The sequence below is a fragment of the Coregonus lavaretus genome (genome assembly GCF_964263955.1).
Source record: "Coregonus lavaretus genome assembly, contig: HAP1_SCAFFOLD_6607, whole genome shotgun sequence".
In the NCBI taxonomy this organism is placed as follows: Eukaryota; Metazoa; Chordata; class Actinopteri; order Salmoniformes; family Salmonidae; genus Coregonus; species Coregonus lavaretus.
Genome location: NW_028156212.1, coordinates 1 through 26,983, shown reverse-complemented (window position 1 = coordinate 26,983; position 26,983 = coordinate 1). Strand labels below are relative to the sequence as shown.

The 26,983-nt window shown below is 50.5% G+C and overlaps 1 protein-coding gene across 1 annotated transcript; it reads right to left on the bottom strand.

Moving 5' to 3' along the window:
* Window positions 1-24,572, bottom strand: LOC311126646 (periostin-like; the record flags this gene model as incomplete). The annotated part of the gene is made up of 6 exons (XM_084200641.1): window positions 1-142; window positions 723-869; window positions 6,566-6,730; window positions 7,681-7,838; window positions 8,415-8,479; window positions 24,337-24,572. Coding segments are annotated over 6 exons (913 nt in total), but the record flags the coding sequence as incomplete, so codon positions are not given.
* Window positions 24,573-26,983: the final 2,411 nt, after the last annotated feature.

Sequence of the window (26,983 nt, the reverse complement as noted above, 5' to 3'; positions counted from 1 at the left end):
CTGCGATGACAGCCTTGTCTCCCATTACGCGTTCCACGAAGCCGGCATCAAGGTTCTGGAAGGCCTCATTGGTGGGAGCGAACAGGGTGAAGTGACCTGGCTGGCCCAGCTTGTCCATCACTCCTGAGGCCAAAGCTACAGCCTGGAGAGAGGATAGCAGGGTTAGTACTATAGATTAATACATACTACTACTACTACTACCATAACTACTACTACTACTACTACTACTACTACTACTAGTACTACTACTACTACAACTACTACTACTACTACTACTACTACTACAACTACTACTACTACTACTACTACTACTACTACTACTACTACTACTACTACTACTACTACTACTACTACTATTACTACAACTACTACTACTACTACTACTAATACTACTACTACCATAACTACTACTACTACTACTACAACTACTACTACTACTACTACTACCATAACTACTACTACTACTACTACTACTACTACTACTACTACTACTACTACTACTACTACCACTACTACTACTACTACTACTACTACTACTACTACTACTACTACTACTACAACAACAACAGCCTGGAGAGAGAGGAAAGTACTAGAAGTACATGAACGAACAGATTACACCTGAGGCATTATAGGACAGCACGTATTGTGTCAGGTACGTATGCTGAATGATTCAACGTTACAGGGATATAATAGTGATAGTCAGTTTACAGTCAGGTACGTACGCTGAAGGAGGAGAGGTTGTCATCAACTTCCATGGCATCCTGGATGGTGTTGCCCACGGCAGTGATGACACGGTCGATGACATGAACCACTCCATTGGTAGCCACCTGGTTACCATGGATAATCCTGGCACAGTTCACCGTGACGATCTACAAAAGGAGAGCGATTGGTTAATTTATCGATTGGTTTAAGTGAATAGAATCCTTTTTTTGTCCACTTAAAAATGCACTCCAGGATCTTAAGCACACCAAATTTGTATGATATGTTGCGAATTGGGTTCATAACATATCATACGAATTGCAAAAATATATACAGTACCAGTCAAACGTTTGGACACACCTACTCATTCAAGGGTTTTTCTTTATTTTTACTATTTTCTAAATTGTAGAATAATAGTGAACACATCAAAACTATGAAATAACACATATGGAATCATGTAGTAACCAAAAAAGTGTTAAACAAATCAAAATATATATTATATTTGAGATTCTTCAAAGTAGCCACCCTTTACCTTGATGACAGCTTTCCAAACTTTTGACTGGTACTGTATATATATACAGTGGGGAGAACAAGTATTTGATACACTGCCGATTTTGCAGGTTTTCCTACTTACAAAGAATGTAGAGGTCTGTAATTTTTATCATATGTACACTTCAACTGTGAGAGACAGAATCTAAAACAAAAATCCAGAAAATCACATTGTATGATTTTTAAGTAATTCATTTGCATTTTATTGCATGACATAAGTATTTCATATATCAGAAAAGCAGAACTTAGTATTTGGTACAGAAACCTTTGTTTGCAATTACAGAGATCATACGTCTCCTGTAGGTCTTGACCAGGTTTGCACACACTACAGCAGGGATTTTGGCCCACTCCTCCATACAGACCTTCTCCAGATCCTTCAGGTTTCGGGGCTGTCGCTGGGCAATACGGACTTTCAGCTCCCTCCAAAGATTTTCTATTGGGTTCAGGTCTGGAGACTGGCTAGGCCACTCCAGGACCTTGAGATGCTTCTTACGGAGCCACTCCTTAGTTGCCCTGGCTGTGTGTTTCGGGTCGTTGTCATGCTGGAAGACCCAGCCACGACCCATCTTCAATGCTCTTACTGAGGGAAGGAGGTTGTTGGCCAAGATCTCGCGATACATGGCCCCATCCATCCTCCCCTCAATACGGTGCAGTCGTCCTGTCCCCTTTGCAGAAAAGAATCCCCAAAGAATGATGTTTCCACCTCCATGCTTCACGGTTGGGATGGTGTTCTTGGGGTTGTACTCATCCTTCTTCTTCCTCCAAACACAGCGAGTGGAGTTTAGACCAAAAAGCTAAATTTTTGTCTCATCAGACCACATGACCTTCTCCCATTCCTCCTCTGGATCATCCAGATGGTCATTGGCAAACTTCAGACGGGCCTGGACATGCACTGGCTTGAGCAGGGGGACCTTGCGTGCGCTGCAGGATTTTAATCCATGACGGCGTAGTGTGTTACTAATGGTTTTCTTTGAGACTGTGGTCCCAGCTCTCTTCAGGTCATTGACCAGGTCCTGCCGTGTAGTTCTGGGCTGATCCCTCACCTTCCTCATGATCATTGATGCACCACGAGGTGAGATCTTGTATGGAGCCCCAGACCGAGGGTGATTGACCGTCATCTTGAACTTCTTAAATTTTCTAATAATTGCGCCAACAGTTGTTGCCTTCTCACCAAGCTGCTTGCCTATTGTCCTGTAGCCCATCCCAGCCTAGTGCAGGTCTACAATTCTACAATGTCCTTACACAGCTCTCTGGTCTTGGCCATTGTGGAGAGGTTGGAGTCTGTTTGATTGAGTGTGTGGACATGTGTCTTTTATACAGGTAATGAGTTCAAACAGGTGCAGTTAATACAGGTAATGAGTGGAAAACAGGAGGGCTTCTTAAAGAAAAACTAACAGGTCTGTGAGAGCCGGAATTCTTACTGGTTGGTAGGTGATCAAATACTTCTGTCAATGCAAATTAATTACTTAAAAATCATACAATGTGATTTTCTGGATTTTTGTTTTAGATTCCGTCTCTCACGGTTGAAGTGTACCTATGATAAAGAATTACAGACCTCTACATTCTTTGTAAGTAGGAAAACCTCCAAAATCGGCAGTGTATCAAATACTTGGTTTTTAGAAGAGGTACATTGAACATCTACATACTGTAGATTAAGCCAGATGGAGTTTCTACCATATTGTTTACACTATTCAATCTTGTAAGATCTGATATATTTATTTTACTAGGTAAGTTGACTGAGAACACATTCTCATTTACTGATGGGGTCTATGAGAGAAGTCTAGGGGCTGGCATTTAATTATGGACCAGACAGGCACATACCCCGTTAGAAGTCTAGGGGCTGGCATTTAATTATGGACCAGACAGGCACATATCCCGTTAGAAGTCTAGGGGCTAGGGTTTAATTATGGACCAGACTGGCACATATCCCGTTAGAAGTCTAGGGGCTAGGGTTTAATTATGGACCAGACAGGCACATATCCCGTTAGAAGTCTAGGGGCTAGGGTTTAATTATGGACCAGACAGGGCACGTATCCCGTTGATTCCAAGGTTGATGTACATGGAGGTGACATTTTGGGGTCTAGGGTCTAGGGCAGCACTGCCCAACCCTGTTCCTGGAGAGGAGTTCTAGTTGGGCTAAGGGTAGGGGCTAGCTAGGGGTTGGGGCTAGGGGTTGGGGCTAGGGGGCTAGGGGTTGGGGCTAGGGGGCTAGGGGTAGGGGCTAGGGGGCTAGGGGTAGGGGCTAGCTAGGGGTAGGGGCTAGGGGGCTAGGTGTTGGGGCTAGGGGGCTAGGGGTAGGGGCTAGCTAGGTGTTGGGGCTAGGGGTAGGGGCTAGCTAGGTGTTGGGGCTAGGGGGCTAGGGGTAGGGGCTAGGGGGCTAGGGGTTGGGGCTAGCTAGGTGTTGGGGCTAGGGGGCTAGGGGTAGGGGCTAGGGGGCTAGGGGTTGGGGCTAGCTAGGTGTTGGGGCTAGGGGGCTAGGAGTAGGGGCTAGCTAGGGGTTGGGGCTAGGGGTTGGGGCTAGGGGGCTAGGGGTTGGGGCTAGGGGGCTAGGGGTTGGGGCTAGGGGGCTAGGGGTAGGGGCTAGGGGGCTAGGGGTAGGGGCTAGCTAGGGGTAGGGGCTAGCTAGGTGTTGGGGCTAGGGGGCTAGGGGTTGGGGCTAGGGGGCTAGGTGTTGGGGCTAGGGGGCTAGGGGTTGGGGCTAGGGGGCTAGGGGTAGGGGCTAGGGGGCTAGGGGTAGGGGCTAGCTAGGGGTAGGGGCTAGCTAGGTGTTGGGGCTAGGGGGCTAGGGGTAGGGGCTAGCTAGGGGTAGGGGCTAGCTAGGTGTTGGGGCTAGGGGGCTAGGGGTTGGGGCTAGGGGGCTAGGTGTTGGGGCTAGGGGGCTAGGGGTTGGGGCTAGGGGGCTAGGTGTTGGGGCTAGGGGGCTAGGGGTAGGGGCTAGCTAGGGGTAGGGGCTAGCTAGGTGTTGGGGCTAGGGGTAGGGGCTAGGGGGCTAGGGGTAGGGGCTAGCTAGGTGTTGGGGCTAGGGGTAGGGGCTAGCTAGGTGTTGGGGCTAGGGGGCTAGGGGTAGGGGCTAGCTAGGTGTTGGGGCTAGGGGGCTAGGGGTAGGGGCTAGCTAGGGGTAGGGGCTAGCTAGGTGTTGGGGCTAGGGGGCTAGGGGTTGGGGCTAGGGGGCTAGGTGTTGGGGCTAGGGGGCTAGGGGTTGGGGCTAGGGGGCTAGGTGTTGGGGCTAGGGGGCTAGGGGTAGGGGCTAGCTAGGGGTAGGGGCTAGCTAGGTGTTGGGGCTAGGGGTAGGGGCTAGGGGGCTAGGGGTAGGGGCTAGCTAGGTGTTGGGGCTAGGGGTAGGGGCTAGCTAGGTGTTGGGGCTAGGGGGCTAGGGGTAGGGGCTAGCTAGGTGTTGGGGCTAGGGGTAGGGGCTAGCTAGGTGTTGGGGCTAGGGGGCTAGGGGTAGGGGCTAGCTAGGTGTTGGGGCTAGGGGTAGGGGCTAGCTAGGTGTTGGGGCTAGGGGTAGGGGCTAGCTAGGTGTTGGGGCTAGGGGGCTAGGGGTAGGGGCTAGGGGGCTAGGGGTTGGGGCTAGGGGGCTAGGTGTTGGGGCTAGGGGGCTAGGGGTAGGGGCTAGCTAGGGGTAGGGGCTAGCTAGGTGTTGGGGCTAGGGGTAGGGGCTAGGGGGCTAGGGGTTGGGGCTAGGGGACTAGGGGTAGGGGCTAGCTAGGTGTTGGGGCTAGGGGGCTAGGGGTTGGGGCTAGGGGGCTAGGGGTTGGGGCTAGCTAGGTGTTGGGGCTAGGGGGCTAGGGGTAGGGGCTAGCTAGGTGTTGGGGCTAGGGGGCTAGGGGTTGGGGCTAGGGGACTAGGGGTAGGGGCTAGCTAGGTGTTGGGGCTAGGGGGCTAGGGGTTGGGGCTAGGGGGCTAGGGGTTGGGGCTAGGGGGCTAGGGGTAGGGGCTAGCTAGGTGTTGGGGCTAGGGGTAGGGGCTAGCTAGGTGTTGGGGCTAGGGGGCTAGGGGTAGGGGCTAGGGGGCTAGGGGTTGGGGCTAGCTAGGTGTTGGGGCTAGGGGGCTAGGGGTAGGGGCTAGCTAGGTGTTGGGGCTAGGGGGCTAGGGGTTGGGGCTAGCTAGGTGTTGGGGCTAGGGGTTGGGGCTAGGGGGCTAGGTGTTGGGGCTAGGGGGCTAGGGGTAGGGGCTAGCTAGGTGTTGGGGCTAGGGGTTGGGGCTAGGGGGCTAGGTGTTGGGGCTAGGGGGCTAGGGGTAGGGGCTAGCTAGGTGTTGGGGCTAGGGGTTGGGGCTAGGGGGCTAGGGGTAGGGGCTAGCTAGGTGTTGGGGCTAGGGGTAGGGGCTAGCTAGGGGTTGGGGCTAGGGGTTGGGGCTAGGGGGCTAGGGGTTGGGGCTAGGGGGCTAGGGGTAGGGGCTAGCTAGGTGTTGGGGCTAGGGGTAGGGGCTAGCTAGGTGTTGGGGCTAGGGGTAGGGGCTAGCTAGGAGTTGGAGCTAGGGGGCTAGGGGTTGGGGCTAGGGGACTAGGGGTAGGGGCTAGCTAGGAGTTGGAGCTAGGGGGCTAGGGGTTGGGGCTAGGGGACTAGGGGTAGGGGCTAGCTAGGAGTTGGAGCTAGGGGGCTAGGGGTTGGGGCTAGGGGGCTAGGGGTTGGGGCTAGGGGACTAGGGTTCCAGGGGTAGGGGCTAGCGGTTAAGTCTAGGGGCTAGGGGTTAAGTCTAGGGGCTAGGGGTTAAGTCTAGGGGCAAGGGGTTAAGTCTAGGGGACTAGGGGTAGGGGCTAGCTAGGGGTTGGGGCTAGGGGTAGGGGCTAGGGGGCTAGGGGTAGGGGCTAGGGGGCTAGGGGTTGGGGCTAGGGGACTAGGGGTAGGGGCTAGCTAGGGGTTGGGGCTAGGGGGCTAGGGGTAGGGGCTAGGGGGCTAGGGGTAGGGGCTAGGGGGCTAGGGGTTGGGGCTAGGGGACTAGGGGTAGGGGCTAGCTAGGTGTTGGGGCTAGGGGGCTAGGGGTAGGGGCTAGCTAGGTGTTGGGGCTAGGAGTAGGGGCTAGCTAGGTGTTGGGGCTAGGGGTTGGGGCTAGGGGGCTAGGAGTAGGGGCTAGGGGGCTAGGAGTAGGGGCTAGCTAGGGGTTGGGGCTAGGGGACTAGTTGTCTAAAGGTAGGGTCTAGGAGTAGGTTCTAGCTAGGGGTTGGGGCTAGGGGACTAGGGTTCCAGGGGTAGGGGCTAGCGGTTAAGTCTAGGGGCTAGGGGTTAAGTCTAGGGGCTAGGGGTTAAGTCTAGGGGCTAGGGGTTAAGTCTAGGGGCAAGGGGTTAAGTCTAGGGGCTAGCGGTTGAATACATACCCCGTTGGAGTAGTGGTTGATGTAGAGTCCTAGGTTGTTGTACATGGAGGTGATGGACATGTCGTTCTTCAGGTCTTTAGTTAGCATGCGATGGTTGACCATGTGATAGTGCAGGGCGTTGTACAGCTCGATGTTCACGTTGCTCACCAAGGCACCACGCACCTCCTGGGGATGGAGAGGGAGAAGGAAGAGTTAGAGAGAGGAAGCAGTGATATATCTGTCTGAACAGAACAGAACTGAGCTGACTGACTGATTGATTGATTGACTGATAGACTAAAGCTTTTTTCACACTGCAGGCCTTAAAGGGCAGGAAGCATCCATTTTTACTCACTAAAGTAACAACAAAGTGTTGTCATAGACTTAGTAACTTAGTTGTAGTCACCATCTTGGTTACCTAGAACTACATATTTATTAACTTATTTCCAGATATATTTTAAACTACCACCAATGCACTATTTCTCAATGTCATATGGAGAATCATTTCCATCTGCCTGGAGCCTTCCTCTGATCCCTGTCTTATTGTTGACTCTTCCCCCTCGTTTCCTGTGACCAATGCTGCCTCTGGATTATTGACTCTGGAATCTATGAATGTGGTTTGAAATGTGGTTCGAAATGTCCGATTCCATGTGTTCAGACTGTTTCGAATCGGATATGGGAAAAAATTGGATTTGAGCACCATTGTGAACAAGGCTTAACTGACTGACTGATTAACTAACTGACTGACTGACTGATTGATTGATTGATTAACTAACTAACTAACTGACTGACTGACTGATTGATTGATTGATTAACTAACTGACTGACTGACTGATTGATTGATTGATTAACTAACTAACTGACTGACTGACTGATTGATTGATTGATTGATTGATTAACTAACTGACTGACTGATTGATTAACTGACTGACTGACTGATTAACTAACTGACTGACTGACTGACTGACTGACTGACTGACTATTTAACTAACTGACTGACTGACTGACTGACTGACTGACTGACTGACTAACTAACTAACTAACTAACTGACTGACTGATTAACTAACTGAATGACTGACTGACTATTTAACTAACTGACTGATTGACAGAATGACTAACTATAGTTATGTCTACTTACAGGGTCCAGCAAGTCCCAGGCTTTGTTGCTAGGGGCAAACATAGTGAACGATCCCTTCCCTTCGATCTCCTCCCTCAGCTTAGAGAGGTCAGAGTACTCCTGGGTTGTCCTAGCCTTCACCTGGCCCAATGTGCCATACACATGGTCTATAGGAGCCACTGTAGGAGAGACAGAGCGAGAGACAGAGACAGAGAGACAGAGAGACAGAGAGAGAGAGAGAGAGAGAGAGAGAGAGGAGAGAGAGAGAGAGAGAAAGAGAGAGAGACAGAGAGAGAGACAGAGAGAGAGAGAGAGAGAGAGAGAGACAGAGAGAGAGACAGAGAGAGAGAGAGACAGAGAGAGAGAGAGAGAGAGAGAGAGAGAGAGAGAGAGAGAGAGAGAGAGAGAGAAGATAATTTTAATACTATGTTTATAGGCTGACAGTTAGTCCTGGGTTGTCCTAGCCTTCACCAGGCCCAATGTGCCATACACATGGTCCTGTGTTGCTCAGTTGGTAGAGCTTGGTGCTTACAAAGCCAGGGTGGTGGGTTCGATTCCCACGGTGGACCAGAGAGGGAGGGGCTATATGGGGAGAGGGGGGAGCTATATGGGGAGAGGGAGGGGCTATATGGGGAGAGGGAGGAGCTATATGGGGAGAGGGAGGAGCTATAGGGTGGTTACATGGTGAAATCCTATGAAGCCTCATCTTGGAGGTTGTATGACTGGTGATGTGGACTACACTAGTATACACAGACCTGCAGGACATCCTTGCATGCCTTCCAGCTTCATGTAGCCTGGACAGCACTCATAGACAACCACCCTGGAGAAAAGACAAGACATAACAATCAGAGAAAGAACCACCCTGTTAGGACAAGACAAGACAAGACAAGACACAACAATTAGAGAACCACCCTGTTAGGACAAGACAGGACACAACAATCAGAGAACCACCCTGTTAGGACAAGACAGGACACAACAATAAGAGAACCACCCTGTTAGGACAAGACAGGACACAACAATCAGAGAACCACCCTGTTAGGACAAGACAGGACACAACAATCAGAGAACCACCCTGTTAGGACAAGACAGGACACAACAATCAGAGAACCACCCTGTTAGGACAAGACAGGACACAACAATCAGAGAACCACCCTGTTAGGACAAGACAGGACACAACAATCAGAGAACCACCCTGTTAGGACAAGACAGGACACAACAATCAGAGAACCACCCTGTTAGGACAAGACAGGACACAGCAATCAGAGAACCACCCTGTTAGGACAAGACAGGACACAGCAATCAGAGAACCACCCTGTTATGTATTAGTGTTTTATTTGTTTTGACAAATGTTAGAATTGTTTTTTCACTTTGACATTAGTATTTTGTGTAGATCGTTGACAAAAAAATTATAATAAAATCCATTTAAATCCCACTTTGTAACACAACACAATTTGGAAAAAGTCAAGGGGTGTGAATACTTTCTGAGGGCACTACAGTTCATGGCAGCCAAGATAGCCCAGCTCTCTTTGTCACACCCTGGCTCTGGGACTCTATTTGTTGAGCCAGGGTGTGTTTATTCTATGTGTTTATTTCTATGTTGGGGGTTCTAGTTTGTTGATTTCTATGTTTGCCTGTGTGACTCCCAATCAGAGGCAACGAGTGTCAGCTGTTGGCTGGTTGTCTCTGATTGGGAGCCATATTTAAACTGTATGTTTTTCCCTTTGGGTTTGTGGGTTTTTGTTCCGTGTTCGGTCATTGATACCGTGGACGTCACGAGTCGTTTCTTGTTTTGTATTCATGTTTTATACTTTAACTAATTAAAGTATGTTTGTTCATCACGCTGCGCCTTGGTCTACTCCTTACCTCGATCGTGACAGAAAAACCCACCATGCAACGACCAAGCAGCGTGTCCAGGGGCAGCTCTTGGGCTGGACATGGGAGGAAGCGCCGGGAGAAGAGAAGGTGGAGGCGCGCCGTAGAGAGGAGCAACGGCGTGATCAGGGTCGTCGTCGGGCGGTCGAGAGGCAACCCCAGAACATTTTTAGGGGGGGGCACACCGCATGGACGACGGGGCTGACGGAGGCAAAAGAGGGGCGGATTCTGGAGGCCACCAGGTTACGGATACACCGCCCTGTACGTCCTGTGCGGATGCCTCACACAGAGTGCGTGAGGGTAGGCATTCAGCCAGGACGGGTTGTGGCCGCTCTTCACTCCAGGGCTCCTATCCGTCTCCACAGCCCGGTTCGGCCTGTCCCTGCTCCACGCACCAAGCCTACGGTGTGCGTCGCCAGCCCAGCCCGGCCTGTCCCTGCTCCACGCACCAAGCCTACGGTGTGCGTCGCCAGCCCAGCCCGACCTGTCCCTACTCCACGCACCAAGCCTACGGTGTGCGTCGCCAGCCCGGTCCGGCCTGTCCCTGCTCCACGCACCAAGCCTACGGTGTGCGTCGCCAGCCCAGTCCGGCCAGTCCCTGCTCCACGCACCAAGCCTACGGTGTGCGTCGCCAGCCCGGTCCGGCCTGTCCCTGCTCCACGCACCAAGCCTACGGTGTGCGTCGCCAGCCCAGCCCGGCCTGTCCCTGCTCCACGCACCAAGCCTACGGTGTGCGTCGCCAGCCCGTTCCGGCCTGTCCCTGCTCCACGCACCAAGCCTACGGTGTGCGTCGCCAGCCCAGTCCGGCCAGTCCCTGCTCCACGCACCAAGCCTACGGTGTGCGTCGCCAGCCCGGTCCGGCCTGTCCCTGCTCCACGCACCAAGTCTACTGTGCGCGTCGCCAGCCCGGCCCGGCCTGTTCCTGCCACTCGCACCAAGTCTACGGTGCGCGTCGCCAGCCCGGCCCGGCCTGTTCCTGCCACTCGCACCAAGTCTACGGTGCGCGTCGCCAGCCCGGCCCGGCCTGTTCCTGCCACTCGCACCAAGCCAGGGGTGCGAGTCGTCAGCCGGGTAAGGCCCGTCCCTCCTCCATGCACCAAGCCAGGGGTGCGAGTCGTCAGCCTGGTAAGGCCCGTTCCTCCTCCACGCACCAAGCCAGGGGTGCGCGTCGTCAGCCTGGTAAGGCCCGTTCCTCCTCCACGCACCAAGCCAGGGGGGCGCGTCGTCAGTCCAGCACAACCCGTGCCTGGGTCACCGGTGCCTGGTAAGGTACCGGTCAACTGCTGCACGGTGGAGCTGAAGCTAACCGCTCCTGCTAAGTCCAGTTCGGCTCCAGCCGGCGGGGCCAGACTGGACCAGGGGCGCTATGGGGGGTGTATTGGAGGGTGGTGGTCAAGGCCGGAGCCAGAACCGCCGCCAAGGAGGTATGCCCGCCCAGCCCTCCCCTGTTTTTTTTTTTAGTTGAGGCGCGGTCGCAGTCCGCGCCTTTAGAAGGGGGTACTGTCACACCCTGGCTCTGGGACTCTATTTGTTGAGCCAGGGTGTGTTTATTCTATGTGTTTATTTCTATGTTGGGGGTTCTAGTTTGTTGATTTCTATGTTTGCCTGTGTGACTCCCAATCAGAGGCAACGAGTGTCAGCTGTTGGCTGGTTGTCTCTGATTGGGAGCCATATTTAAACTGTATGTTTTTCCCTTTGGGTTTGTGGGTTTTTGTTCCGTGTTCGGTCATTGATACCGTGGACGTCACGAGTCGTTTCTTGTTTTGTATTCATGTTTTATACTTTAACTAATTAAAGTATGTTTGTTCATCACGCTGCGCCTTGGTCTACTCCTTACCTCGATCGTGACACTCTTACGATATGGCTTTGGCCATGCTTCAACACGGCAGTACGGCACCTCTCTTACGATATGGCTTTGCCCATGCTTCAACACGGCAGTACGGCACCTCTCTTACGATATGGCTTTGGCCATGCTTCAACACGGCAGTACGGCACCTCTCTTACGATATGGCTTTGGCCATGCTTTAACACGGCAGTACGGCACCTCTCTTCCTGGTTTTTGCTTTGGTAGCTAACTCAACCTCCACCCTTTTACTTATCCGATGGGCCCCGTCAATCTGTAAATCTCCCGTCTCTCTTTCCTTTTGATCTGTAGCCCTAACGTTCACAAGCTAGTTGGCTAGCAACCTTGCAAGCTGATTTGTATGAGTAAATTCATGAAGTATTTGCTTGGAAGTTGCCTAAAAAAAAGGTAATTGAAACCAGTAGTCATGAGTGCATATAATTTGGTTTAATTTGAAGTCATACATTTGAAAATATTTCAGTTGGAGTTTACATTGTAGGGAATAGGCTGGCTGGGTCCTCTTTATGACATATCACCCAAATAATTCCTTTATTGGTTGTCAGGCCTACTCCTGCTCCCTCCCTCCGGTGCTCGACTTCGCCGGTCTACTAACAACCGGTCCTGGCAACCCACATTACGCACACCTGGCAACCCACATTACGCACACCTGGCAAGCATCATTGCGCACACCTGGCAACCCACATTGCGCACACCTTGCAACCCACATTACGCACACCTGGCAACCCACATTACACACACCTGGCAACCCACATTACGCACACCTGGCAACCCACATTATGCACACCTGGCAACCCACATTACACACACCTGGCAACCCACATCACGCACACCTGCTCCACATCGTTATGCACACCTGGACTTCATCACCACCATGATTACTCTCCCTTCATACAGCCCTCAGTAGCCTCAGTCAGTAGGTAGTATTGTTTTCTTTCATGTTCAGTCGCTTCTCATGTTTGTTCATCTCTATCGGTTCATTATTAAACTCACCTTCCGCACCTGCTTCCTGACTTATTAAACTCACCTTCCGCACCTGCTTCCTGACTTATAAAACTCACCTTCCGCACCTGCTTCCTGACTTATTAAACTCACCTTCCGCACCTGCTTCCTGACTTATTAAACTCACCTTCCGCACGTGCTTCCTGACTTATTAAACTCACCTTCCGCACCTGCTTCCTGACTTTTATGTAATAACTCCAAAAATAGTGAGGTGTAACTTTGGACTTTTGATGTGTATACTAATGCAAATCCATATGTTACATGTGGTTGAGTTGTGCTAAACTACCCTTTAAGAACTCCCAATAGAGCAATTGAACCATTGAATAGAGAATTGACTATTATTACAGAATAACAAGGACACACTGTCATCTACCCAGTGGATGTAAAATGAATAACCCATTGAATGGAGAATTACTAACAGGGACACAGTGTAATCTAGTTTATGGATATAAAAAAATGTAGCCAATAAAAGGAGCATAATGTGTAATTTAGTGGGAAAAGGATACATACACACACTGAATAATCAGGTGCTCCTCCCTCATCTTCCTCCCTCATCCTCCTCCCTCATCTTACTCCCTCATCTCTCCTCCCTCATCTTCCAACCTCATCTTCCTCCCTCATCTTCCTCCCTCATCTTCCTCCCTCATCTTCCAACTTCATCTTCCTCCCTCATCTTCCTCCCTCATCTTCCTCCCTTATCTTCCAACCTCATCTTCCTCCCTCATCTTCCTCCCTCATCTTCCTCCCTCATCTTCCAACTTCATCTTCCTCCCTCATCTTCCTCCCTCATCTTCCTCCCTCATCTTCCAACCTCATCTTCCTCCCTCATCTTCCTCCCCCATCTTCCTCCCTCATCTTCCTCACCCACCTTCCTCCCTCATCTTCCTCCCTCATCTTCCTCCCTCATCTTCCAACCTCATCTTCCTCCCTCTTCTTCCTCCCTCATCTTCCTCCCTCATCTTCCTCCATCATCTTCCAACCTCATCTTCCTCCCTCATCTTCCTCCCTCATCTTCCTCCCTCAACTTCCTCCCTCATCTTCCTGCCTCATCTTAATCCCTCATCTTCCAAACTCATCTTCCTCCCACATCTTCCTCCCTCATCTTCCAACCTCATTTTCCTCCCTCATCTTCCTCCCTCATCTTCCAACCTCATCTTCCTCCCTCATCTTCCTCCCTCATCTTCCTCCCTCATCTTCCTCCCTCATCTTCCTCCCTCATCTTCCAACCTCATCTTCCTCCCTCACTTCCAAACTCATCTTCCAACCTCATCTTCCTCCCTCATCTTCCTCCCTCATCTTCTTCCCTCAACATCCAACCTCATCTTCCTCCCTCATCTTCCTCCCTCATCTTCCAACCTCATCTTCCAACCTCTTCGTCCTCCCTCATCTTCCTCCCTCATCCTCCTCCCTCATCTTCCTCCCTCATCTTCCTCCCTCATCTTCCAACCTCATCTTCCTCCCTCATCTTCCTCCCTCATCTTCCAACCTCATCTTCCTCCCTCATCTTCGTCCCTCATCTTCCTCCCTCAACTTCCTCCCTCATCTTCCTGCCTCATCTTAATCCCTCATCTTCCAACCTCATCTTCCTCCCACATCTTCCTCCCTCATCTTCCAACCTCATTTTCCTCCCTCATCTTCCTTCCTCATCTTCCAACCTCATCTTCCTCCCTCATCTTCCTCCCTCATCTTCCTCCCTCATCTTCCTCCCTCATCTTCCAACCTCATCTTCCTCCCTCATCTTCCAAACTCATCTTCCAACCTCATCTTCCTCCCTCATCTTCCTCCCTCATCTTCTTCCCTCAACATCCAACCTCATCTTCCTCCCTCATCTTCCTCCCTCATCTTCCAACCTCATCTTCCAACCTCATCTTCCTCCCTCATCTTCCTCCCTCACCTTCCTCCCTCATCTTCCTCCCTCAACTTCCTCCCTCATCTTCCAACCTCATTTTCCAACCTCATCTTCCTCCCTCAACTTCCTCCCTCATCTTCCTCCCTCATCTTCCTCCCTCACATTCCTCCCTCAGCTTCCTCCCTCATCTTCCAACCTCATCTTCCCCCCTCATCTTCCTCCCTCATCTTCCTCCCTCATCTTCCTCCCTCATCTTCTGGACTTTTCTCTGTGCTGCTGTGCTGTTTGTTGCTACTTGGTTATCTGCCAAAATATATAATAATATATTTACCAATGTCTTAGTTTTTTCCTCGCTTGACTTTTTTCATTCAACGTTTTCCCCCCAGATGCTTTATCTGAACCTGTTTCTACAGGATCTCCACCAGCCGAAGCTAAGTAGTAATACAGGATCTCCACCAGCCGAAGCTAAGTAGTAATACAGGATCTCCACCAGCCGAAGCTAAGTAGTAATACAGGATCTCCACCAGCCGAAGCTAAGTAGTAATACAGGATCTCCACCAGCCGAAGCTAAGTAGTAATACAGGACCTCCACCAGCCGAAACTAAGTAGTAATACAGGATCTCCACCAGCCGAAGCTAAGTAGTAATACAGGACCTCCACCAGCCGAAGCTAAGTAGTAATACAGGACCTCCACCAGCCGAAGCTAAGTAGTAATACAGGATCTCCACCAGCCGAAGCTAAGTAGTAATACAGGATCTCCACCAGCCGAAGCTAAGTAGTAATACAGGACCTCCACCAGCCGAAGCTAAGTAGTAATACAGGATCTCCACCAGCCGAAGCTAAGTAGTAATACAGGATCTCCACCAGCCGAAGCTAAGTAGTAATACAGGATCTCCACCAGCCGAAGCTAAGTAGTAATACAGGATCTCCACCAGCCGAAGCTAAGTAGTAATACAGGATCTCCACCAGCCGAAGCTAAGTAGTAATACAGGACCTCCACCAGCCGAAGCTAAGTAGTAATACAGGACCTCCACCAGCCGAAGCTAAGTAGTAATACAGGACCTCCACCAGCCGAAGCTAAGTAGTAATACAGGATCTCCACCAGCCGAAGCTAAGTAGTAATACAGGACCTCCACCAGCCGAAGCTAAGTAGTAATACAGGATCTCCACCAGCCGAAGCTAAGTAGTAATACAGGACCTCCACCAGCCGAAGCTAAGTAGTAATACAGGATCTCCACCAGCCGAAGCTAAGTAGTAATACAGGATCTCCACCAGCCGAAGCTAAGTAGTAATACAGGATCTCCACCAGCCGAAGCTAAGTAGTAATACAGGATCTCCACCAGCCGAAGCTAAGTAGTAATACAGGATCTCCACCAGCCGAAGCTAAGTAGTAATACAGGACCTCCACCAGCCGAAGCTAAGTAGTAATACAGGATCTCCACCAGCCGAAGCTAAGTAGTAATACAGGATCTCCACCAGCCGAAGCTAAGTAGTAATACAGGATCTCCACCAGCCGAAGCTATGTAGTAATACAGGACCTCCACCAGCCGAAGCTAAGTAGTAATACAGGACCTCCACCAGCCGAAGCTAAGTAGTAATACAGGATCTCCACCAGCCGAAGCTAAGTAGTAATACAGGATCTCCACCAGCCGAAGCTAAGTAGTAATACAGGACCTCCACCAGCCGAAGCTAAGTAGTAATACAGGATCTCCACCAGCCGAAGCTAAGTAGTAATACAGGATCTCCACCATCCGAAGCTAAGGAGTAATACAGGATCTCCACCAGCCGAAGCTAAGTAGTAATACAGGACCTCCACCAGCCGAAGCTAAGTAGTAATACAGGACCTCCACCAGCCGAAGCTAAAAGTAATACAGGATCTCCACCAGCCGAAGCTAAGTAGTAATACAGGACCTCCACCAGCCGAAGCTAAGTAGTAATACAGGACCTCCACCAGCCGAAGCTAAGTAGTAATACAGGACCTCCACCAGCCGAAGCTAAGTAGTAATACAGGATCTCCACCAGCCGAAGCTAAGTAGTAATACAGGACCTCCACCAGCCGAAGCTAAGTAGTAATACAGGACCTCCACCAGCCTTAGCTAAGTAGTAATACAGGACCTCCACCAGCCGAAGCTAAGTAGTAATACAGGACCTCCACCAGCCGAAGCTAAGTAGTAATACAGGACCTCCACCAGCCGAAGCTAAGTAGTAATACAGGATCTCCACCAGCCGAAGCTAAGTAGTAATACAGGACCTCCACCAGCCGAAGCTAAGTAGTAATACAGGATCTCCACCAGCCGAAGCTAAGTAGTAATACAGGACCTCCACCAGCCGAAGCTAAGTAGTAATACAGGATCTCCACCAGCCGAAGCTAAGTAGTAATACAGGATCTCCACCAGCCGAAGCTAAGTAGTAATACAGGATCTCCACCAGCCGAAGCTAAGTAGTAATACAGGATCTCTACCACCCGAAGCTAAGTAGTAATACAGGATCTCCACCTGCCGAAGCTAAGTAGTAATACAGGATCTCCACCAGCCGAAGCTAAGTAGTAATACAGGATCTCCACCAGCCGAAGCTAAGTAGTAATACAGGATCTCCACCAGCCGAAGCTAAGTAGTAATACAGGACCTCCACCAGCCGAAGCTATGTAGTAATACAGGATCTCCACCAGCCGAAGCTAAGTAGTAATACAGGATCTCCACCAGCCGAAGCTAAGTAGTAATACAGGACCTCCACCAGCCGAAGCTAAGTAGTAATACAGGATCTCCACCAGCCGAAGCTAAGTAGTAATACAGGATCTCCACCAGCCGAAGCTAAGTAGTAATACAGGATCTCCACCAGCCGAAGCTAAGTAGTAATACAGGATCTCCACCAGCCGAAGCTAAGTAGTAATACAGGATCTCCACCAGCCGAAGCTAAGTAGTAATACAGGATCTCCACCAGCCGAAGCTAAGTAGTAATACAGGACCTCCACCAGCCGAAGCTAAGTAGTAATACAGGATCTCCACCAGCCGAAGCTAAGTAGTAATACAGGATCTCCACCAGCCGAAGCTAAGTAGTAATACAGGACCTCCACCAGCCGAAGCTAAGTAGTAATACAGGACCTCCACCAGCCGAAGCTAAGTAGTAATACAGGATCTCCACCAGCCGAAGCTAAGTAGTAATACAGGATCTCCACCAGCCGAAGCTAAGTAGTAATACAGGACCTCCACCAGCCGAAGCTAAGTAGTAATACAGGATCTCCACCAGCCGAAGCTAAGTAGTAATACAGGACCTCCACCAGCCGAAGCTAAGTTGTAATACAGGATCTCCACCAGCCGAAGCTAAGTAGTAATACAGGATCTCCACCAGCCGAAGCTAAGTAGTAATACAGGACCTCCACCAGCCGAAGCTAAGTAGTAATACAGGACCTCCACCAGCCGAAGCTAAGTAGTAATAAAGGATCTCCACCAGCCGAAGCTAAGTAGTAATACAGGATCTCCACCAGCCGAAGCTAAGTAGTAATACAGGATCTCCACCAGCCGAAGCTAAGTAGTAATACAGGACCTCCACCAGCCGAAGCTAAGTTGTAATACAGGATCTCCACCAGCCGAAGCTAAGTAGTAATACAGGATCTCCACCAGCCGAAGCTAAGTAGTAATACAGGACCTCCACCAGCCGAAGCTAAGTAGTAATACAGGATCTCCACCAGCCGAAGCTAAGTAGTAATACAGGATCTCCACCAGCCGAAGCTAAGTAGTAATACAGGATCTCCACCAGCCGAAGCTAAGTAGTAATACAGGATCTCCACCAGCCGAAGCTAAGTAGTAATACAGGATCTCCACCAGCCGAAGCTAAGTAGTAATACAGGACCTCCACCAGCCGAAGCTAAGTAGTAATACAGGACCTCCACCAGCCGAAGCTAAGTAGTAATACAGGACCTCCACCAGCCGAAGCTAAGTAGTAATACAGGATCTCCACCAGCCGAAGCTAAGTAGTAATACAGGACCTCCACCAGCCGAAGCTAAGTAGTAATACAGGATCTCCACCAGCCGAAGCTAAGTAGTAATACAGGACCTCCACCAGCCGAAGCTAAGTAGTAATACAGGATCTCCACCAGCCGAAGCTAAGTAGTAATACAGGATCTCCACCAGCCGAAGCTAAGTAGTAATACAGGATCTCCACCAGCCGAAGCTAAGTAGTAATACAGGATCTCCACCAGCCGAAGCTAAGTAGTAATACAGGATCTCCACCAGCCGAAGCTAAGTAGTAATACAGGACCTCCACCAGCCGAAGCTAAGTAGTAATACAGGATCTCCACCAGCCGAAGCTAAGTAGTAATACAGGATCTCCACCAGCCGAAGCTAAGTAGTAATACAGGATCTCCACCAGCCGAAGCTATGTAGTAATACAGGACCTCCACCAGCCGAAGCTAAGTAGTAATACAGGACCTCCACCAGCCGAAGCTAAGTAGTAATACAGGATCTCCACCAGCCGAAGCTAAGTAGTAATACAGGATCTCCACCAGCCGAAGCTAAGTAGTAATACAGGACCTCCACCAGCCGAAGCTAAGTAGTAATACAGGATCTCCACCAGCCGAAGCTAAGTAGTAATACAGGATCTCCACCATCCGAAGCTAAGGAGTAATACAGGATCTCCACCAGCCGAAGCTAAGTAGTAATACAGGACCTCCACCAGCCGAAGCTAAGTAGTAATACAGGACCTCCACCAGCCGAAGCTAAAAGTAATACAGGATCTCCACCAGCCGAAGCTAAGTAGTAATACAGGACCTCCACCAGCCGAAGCTAAGTAGTAATACAGGACCTCCACCAGCCGAAGCTAAGTAGTAATACAGGACCTCCACCAGCCGAAGCTAAGTAGTAATACAGGATCTCCACCAGCCGAAGCTAAGTAGTAATACAGGACCTCCACCAGCCGAAGCTAAGTAGTAATACAGGACCTCCACCAGCCTTAGCTAAGTAGTAATACAGGACCTCCACCAGCCGAAGCTAAGTAGTAATACAGGACCTCCACCAGCCGAAGCTAAGTAGTAATACAGGACCTCCACCAGCCGAAGCTAAGTAGTAATACAGGATCTCCACCAGCCGAAGCTAAGTAGTAATACAGGACCTCCACCAGCCGAAGCTAAGTAGTAATACAGGATCTCCACCAGCCGAAGCTAAGTAGTAATACAGGACCTCCACCAGCCGAAGCTAAGTAGTAATACAGGATCTCCACCAGCCGAAGCTAAGTAGTAATACAGGATCTCCACCAGCCGAAGCTAAGTAGTAATACAGGATCTCCACCAGCCGAAGCTAAGTAGTAATACAGGATCTCTACCACCCGAAGCTAAGTAGTAATACAGGATCTCCACCTGCCGAAGCTAAGTAGTAATACAGGATCTCCACCAGCCGAAGCTAAGTAGTAATACAGGATCTCCACCAGCCGAAGCTAAGTAGTAATACAGGATCTCCACCAGCCGAAGCTAAGTAGTAATACAGGACCTCCACCAGCCGAAGCTATGTAGTAATACAGGATCTCCACCAGCCGAAGCTAAGTAGTAATACAGGATCTCCACCAGCCGAAGCTAAGTAGTAATACAGGACCTCCACCAGCCGAAGCTAAGTAGTAATACAGGATCTCCACCAGCCGAAGCTAAGTAGTAATACAGGATCTCCACCAGCCGAAGCTAAGTAGTAATACAGGATCTCCACCAGCCGAAGCTAAGTAGTAATACAGGATCTCCACCAGCCGAAGCTAAGTAGTAATACAGGATCTCCACCAGCCGAAGCTAAGTAGTAATACAGGATCTCCACCAGCCGAAGCTAAGTAGTAATACAGGACCTCCACCAGCCGAAGCTAAGTAGTAATACAGGATCTCCACCAGCCGAAGCTAAGTAGTAATACAGGATCTCCACCAGCCGAAGCTAAGTAGTAATACAGGACCTCCACCAGCCGAAGCTAAGTAGTAATACAGGACCTCCACCAGCCGAAGCTAAGTAGTAATACAGGATCTCCACCAGCCGAAGCTAAGTAGTAATACAGGATCTCCACCAGCCGAAGCTAAGTAGTAATACAGGACCTCCACCAGCCGAAGCTAAGTAGTAATACAGGATCTCCACCAGCCGAAGCTAAGTAGTAATACAGGACCTCCACCAGCCGAAGCTAAGTTGTAATACAGGATCTCCACCAGCCGAAGCTAAGTAGTAATACAGGATCTCCACCAGCCGAAGCTAAGTAGTAATACAGGACCTCCACCAGCCGAAGCTAAGTAGTAATACAGGACCTCCACCAGCCGAAGCTAAGTAGTAATAAAGGATCTCCACCAGCCGAAGCTAAGTAGTAATACAGGATCTCCACCAGCCGAAGCTAAGTAGTAATACAGGATCTCCACCAGCCGAAGCTAAGTAGTAATACAGGACCTCCACCAGCCGAAGCTAAGTTGTAATACAGGATCTCCACCAGCCGAAGCTAAGTAGTAATACAGGATCTCCACCAGCCGAAGCTAAGTAGTAATACAGGACCTCCACCAGCCGAAGCTAAGTAGTAATACAGGATCTCCACCAGCCGAAGCTAAGTAGTAATACAGGATCTCCACCAGCCGAAGCTAAGTAGTAATACAGGATCTCCACCAGCCGAAGCTAAGTAGTAACATTAACCCTATGCCATCTAATTGCAGTCGCTGGACTCATAATATACAGGAGAACTATCGCCTTATGGTGAGGATCGCCGTGTTGCAAGCCCAGCTTCAGATGCAATCGTTAGGCAAAGACAATGTAAGTGTAGGAAAGAATGAAACAGCGTCTGTGCCACCAGTAAGTACAGATAGTAGTATACAGTTGAAGTCGGAAGTTTACATACACCTTAGCCAAATACATTTAAACTCAGTTTTTCACAATTCCTAACATTTAATCCTTGTGAAAATTCCCTGTTTTAGGCCAGTTAGGATCACCATTTTATTTTAAGAATGTGAAATGTCAGAATAATAGTAGAGAGAATGATTTATTTAAGCTTTCCTTTCTTTCATCACATTACCAGTGAGTCAGAAGTTTACATACACTAAATTAGTATTTGGTAGCATTGCCTTTGAATTGTTTAACTTGAGTCAAACATTTCGGGTAGCCTTCCACAAGCTCCCACAATAAGTTGGGTGAATTTTGGCCCATTCCTCCTGACAGAGCTGGTGTAACTGAGTCAGATTTGTAGGCCTCCTTGCTCGCACACACTTTTTCAGTTCTGCCCACAAATGTTCTATAGGATTGAGGTCAGGGCTTTGTGATGGCCACTCCAATACCTTGACTTTGTTGTCCTTAAGCCATTTTGCCACAACTTTGGAAGTATGCTTGGGGTCATTGTCCATTTGGAAGACCCATTTGCGACCAAGCTTTTAACTTCCTGACTGATGTCTTGAGATGTTGCTTCAATATATCCACATAATTTTCCTTCCTCATGATGCCATCTATTTTGTGAAGTGCACCAGTCCCTCCTGCAGCAAAGCACCCCCACAGCATGATGCTGCCACCCCCGTGCTTCACGGTTGGGATGGTGTTCTTCAGCTTTTAAGGCACCCCCTTTTTCCTCCAAACATAACGATGGTCATTATGGCCAAACAATTCTATTTTTGTTTCATCAGACCAGAGGACATTTCTCAAAAAAGTACGATCTTGTCCCCATGTGCAGTTGCAAACCGTAGTCTGGCTTTTTTATGGCGGTTTTGGAGCAGTGGCTTCTTCCTTGTTGAGTGGCCTTTCAGGTTATGTCGATATAGGACTCGTTTTATTGTGGATATAGATACTTTTGTACCTGTTTCTTCCAGCATCTTCACAAGGTCCTTTGCTGTTGTTCTGGGATTGATTTGCACTATTCGCACCAAAGTACATTCCTCTCTAGGAGACAGAACGCGTCTCCTTCCTGAGCGGTATGACGGCTGCGTGGTCCCATGGTGTTTATACTTGCATACTATTGTTTGTACAGATGAACGTGGTACCTTCAGGCATTTAGAAATTGCTCCCAAGGATGAACCAGACTTGTGGAGGTCTACAATTATTTTCTGAGGTCTTGGCTGATTTCTTTTGATTTTCCCATGGTGTCAAGCAAAGAGGCATTGAGTTTGAAGGTAGGCCTTGAAATACATCCACAAGTACACCTCCAATTGACTCAAATGATGTCAATTAGCCTATCAGAAGCTTCTAAAGTCATGACATAATTTTCTGGAATTTCCCAATCTGTTTAAAGGCACAGTGAACTTAGTGTATGTAAACGTCTGTCCCACTGGAATTGTGATACAGTGAATTATAAGTGAAATAATCTGTCTGTAAACAATTGTTGGAAAAATTACTTGTGTCATGCACAAAGTAGATGTCCTAACCGACTTGCCAAAACTATAGTTTGTTAACAAGAAATGTGTGGAGTGGTTTAAAAACAAGGTTTAATGACTCCAACCGAAGTGTATGTAAACTTCCGACTTCAACTGTAAATCCCCCCGCACAGTCCCCACAGCATGACAATTTTCTCAAGACTTCTGGAAAGAAATACTGTCGCATGCTCAAACAGTGTTGCTCATTCAACCAACAGAAACTTTCAACCGGTTCTTCCCATTAAGCAACGAGTCGGAGTCAGAGGCCGAGCCTTCTCAGGTCTCTCCTCAACCCGTTACAGTGTCTGAGCTTCCAAAGCCTCCCACCATTAGCTCTGACAAATTGAAAACCCTAGTCATTGGCGACTCCATTACCTGCAATATTAGACTTAAAAAGAATCATCCAGCGATCACACACTGTTTACCAGGAGGCAGGGCTACCGACGTAAAGGCTAATCTGAAGATGATGCTGGCTGAGGCAAAAACTGGCGAGTGTAGAGAGTATAGGGATATTGTTATCCACGTCGGCACCAACAATGTTAGGATGAAACAGTCAGAGGTCACCAAGAGCAACATAGCTTCAGCGCGTAAATTAGCTAGAAAGATGTGTCGGCATCGAGTAATTGTCTCTGGCCCCCTCCCAGTTAGGGCGAGTGATGAGCTCTACAGCAGAGTCTCACAACTCAATCGCTGGTTGAAAACTGTTTTCTGCCCCTCCCAAAAGATAGAATTTGTAGATAATTGGCCCTCTTTCTGGGACTCACCCACAAACAGGACCAAGCCTGGCCTGCTGAGGAGTGATGGACTCCATCCTAGCTGGAGGGGTGCTCTCATCTCATCTACCAACATAGACAGGGCTCTAACTCCTCTAGCTCCACAATGAGATATGTTACAGGAGTGGGTCGCAGTTCCGGAGCGACCCACTAGGTGTCATCCTTCCGACAACCATAGGCACCACCTCACTCACAGTCGGGACTAATTATCTGCCTATTGGTGTCACCTGTGTCTATCTGATTCACTTGTGTATTTATGCCCTCACTTAGCTGTGTTCTCTTGCTCAGTTTTCTCTGCTAGTTCCTTGATGTCAAGCAGTACGTATCAGTGTCACAAAGCTAACAAAAAAAAAAGCAGCATTCAACAAGAGAGGATGGCCTTCACTTCAGCATTGATGAATTCATGAACTTCTTCGATGAAAAGATAATTATCATTAGAAAGCAAATTACGGACTCCTTTTTGAATCTGCGTATTTCTCCAAAGCTCAATTGTCCTGAGTCTGCGCAGAACTTCTAGGACCTAGGTTCAGTGGAGACACTCAAGTTTTTTAAATCCTGTATCTGAACGGCCTCGTCGAACTCTCGGTGCGGGTAGAGAATCGGCGTCGTGAGAGGGCGCATGAGAGAGGGATGACGCAAGGCGCGCCTCCACGTCCCCTTATCAACCCGGAGGCTTTTCAGCCGATTCAGGGAGGAGACGCCTCAGGAGGAGGCTATGCAGCTGGGGTCGGCGTGCTTGTCCAGGATGGAGAGGCAGAGGCATCTGTGCCAGGGACGTTGCCTGTACTGCGGCCAGGCAGGTCACCACTGCGACTCATGCCCGGAGAAGCCGGGAAACAGGAGGGCTCGCTAGTTTCAGAAGGGGTGCTAGCGAGCTGGAACTGAAACCCCAACTACAGAGACTCCCTGACTTTTCTCCCCATCAGGGTTCAGTGGGCCTGCGCTGCGCGTCGGGCGCATGCACGGGGGGGGGGGGGGCAATGGAAACCTGATGGACCAATGGTGGAGCGTTCCGTTACTCTCCCTCTCTGAGCCAGTTCCGGTCATGGGCCTGGACAGCCGGCCGCTGGGATCGGGCTTCATCACCCGGCACACTGTCCCCATGCGTGTCCAGTTGGCAGGGGGGCTATCCAGTTTTTCATTGTGGACTCTCCGGAGTGTCTCCTCATCCTTGGGCACCCCTGGCTGGTCCCCTGGCTTGTCCCGGCCGGAGACGCTGGCCATGAGGGAGTATATCCTCGGCTACAGCATATTCGTGTATTTGGATGACATCTTAATATTTTCGAAGGACATGAGTGAACACCGGCAGGTCCTCCAACGCCTTCTCCATCACCAGCTCTACGTCAAGGCGGCGAAGTGTGTGTTCCACACAGAGACAGTCTCCTTCCTGGGGTTCATCATCACCAAGGGGGACCTACGGATGGGACCCAGCCTTCATCCCTCAAGCAACTACAACGGTTTTTAGGGTTCGCAAATTTTTATAGGCGATTCATTTGCAATTTTAGCTCCCTAGCCGCTCCCCTGTCAGTGCTCACCCAGACGAGCGTACGCTCCTTCGCCTGGACTCCAGAAGCGGGGAACGCTTTTGATAAGCTTAAGCGTCGCTTTATTATCGACCCCGGTCCTTGGGCATCCTGATCCGTCCCTGCCGTTCATTGTGGAGGTGGATGCTTCAGACGTTGCAGTGGGAGAAATCCTGTCCCAGCAGTTCCTCATGGACGGTAAGACTTACCTCTGCGCGTTTTTCTCCCATCGGCTGTCCCCGGCGGAGTGGAATTACGACGTGGGGAACCATGAGCTGCTAGCAGTCAAGCTCGCCCTGTGGGAGTGGAGGCATTGGCTAGAGGGGGCCGCCCATCCATTCGTCGTATGGACGGACCATAAGAACTTAACCTACATTCAGGGGGCCAAGAGGCTCAACTTGCGCCAGGCCAGGTGGTCATTGTTCTTCACCAGGTTCCGGTTCACCATCTCATACCGTCCGGGGTCAAAGAACACCAAGCCTGACGCGCTCTCCCGGCAGTTCGACCCCATGGACCTGGTGGAGAGGGACGACCCCATTGTCCCCAACGCCCTAATTGCTGCACCAGTTTCATGGGGAATCGATAGGCTGGTCAGAGCAGTGCTATGGCGGGAGCCCGATCCGGGCGGAGGCCCATCAGGGAGGATGTACGTACCCAAGACTGCCCGATCTCACCAGCCATACGGGGGACATTGGATTTCCTGCGTAGGAGGTTCTGGTGGCCATCTGCTGAGGGGAATACGCGCGCCTTCGTGGCTGCTTGCCCGGTGTGCACAAAGAGCTCACGTCAGCCTGCAGCAGGGAACCAAACCCAAGCGCCCCTTGTCCCACATCTCACTGGATTTCATTTCCGCCCTACCCCCCTCTGATTGATACACAGTCATCCTGGTTGTTGTGGACTGGTTCTCGAAAGCTGACCACTTCATTCCCCTTCCCAAACTCCCGTAGGCCGGAGAGACAGCTAAGTTGGTGGTGCAGCACGTTTTCCGGTCCATGGCCTTCCCCAAGATGTGGTGTCGGATCAGGGCCTTCAGTTTGCCTCCAGATTCTGGAAGGCATTCGCCCCCTGCCTCGGCGCCTCCGTCAGCTTGTCTTCCAGCTACCATCTCCAGTCGAACGGGCAGACGGAGCGCGTCAACCAGGATCTGGAGGGTTGCCAGCAACCCAGCTATGTGGAGTCAGCGACTGGCATGGGCGGAGTACGCCCACAACACCCTTCTCTGCTCTTCCACTGCCCTTCCAGTGCCAATACGTGTACCAACCACCCCTATTCCCGCTGAGCAAGAGGAGGAGGCGGCGGTCCTGTCGGTCCAGGCCCACATCAGTCGCTGTCGCTGCACCTGGAGGCAGGTACGGACAGCGCTTAAGCAGGCCTCGGTCAGTTCTCAACATCAGGCCAACCACAGGCATCGCCCGGTCCCTGTCTTTTGCCCGGGACAGAGGGTGTGGCTCTCTTCCCCTCCGCGTGGAGTCCAGGAAGCTGTCCCCCCGGTTCATCGGGTCAACCCAATGGCCTACCGCCTGCAACTTCCCCCCACCATGCGGGTGCATCCCACATTCCATGTGTCCCTCCTCAAGCCCGTCGCCACCTGTCCCCTGGCTCCCCCTCCTCGCTGCGCCTCATCGGAGGGCAGCCGGCTTTTACGGTGGACTGGATCCTGGAGTGCCGGCGGGTGGGGAGGGGTCTCCAATTTCTGGTGGACTGGAAGGGTTATGGGTGAACAGGAGGGACATTTTGGACCCAATCGCCTCCGCTCGGGGGCTCTGAGGTGAACGGCTGTGTCTATCTGTTCACCTGTGTATTTATGCCCTCACTTCCCTGTGTTCCCTTGCTCAGTTTTCTCTGTTAGTTTCTCTATGTCCAGCAGTACTGTACAGTCTGATCGGAGACCTATGTACAGGTACTTGAGAAGTGATCTCCCTGTTTCGTTATTTGTGGGGTCTGTTTGTGTTTATGAACAGATTCCCAGGAGCAGATTGCTTAGGGGCCTCTTCTCCAGGCTCATCTCTCTGTAGGTGATGGCTTTGATATGGAAGGTTTGGGAATCACTTCCTTTTAGGCGGTTGTAGAATTTAACGTCTCTTTTCTGGATTTAGATAATTAGCGGGTATT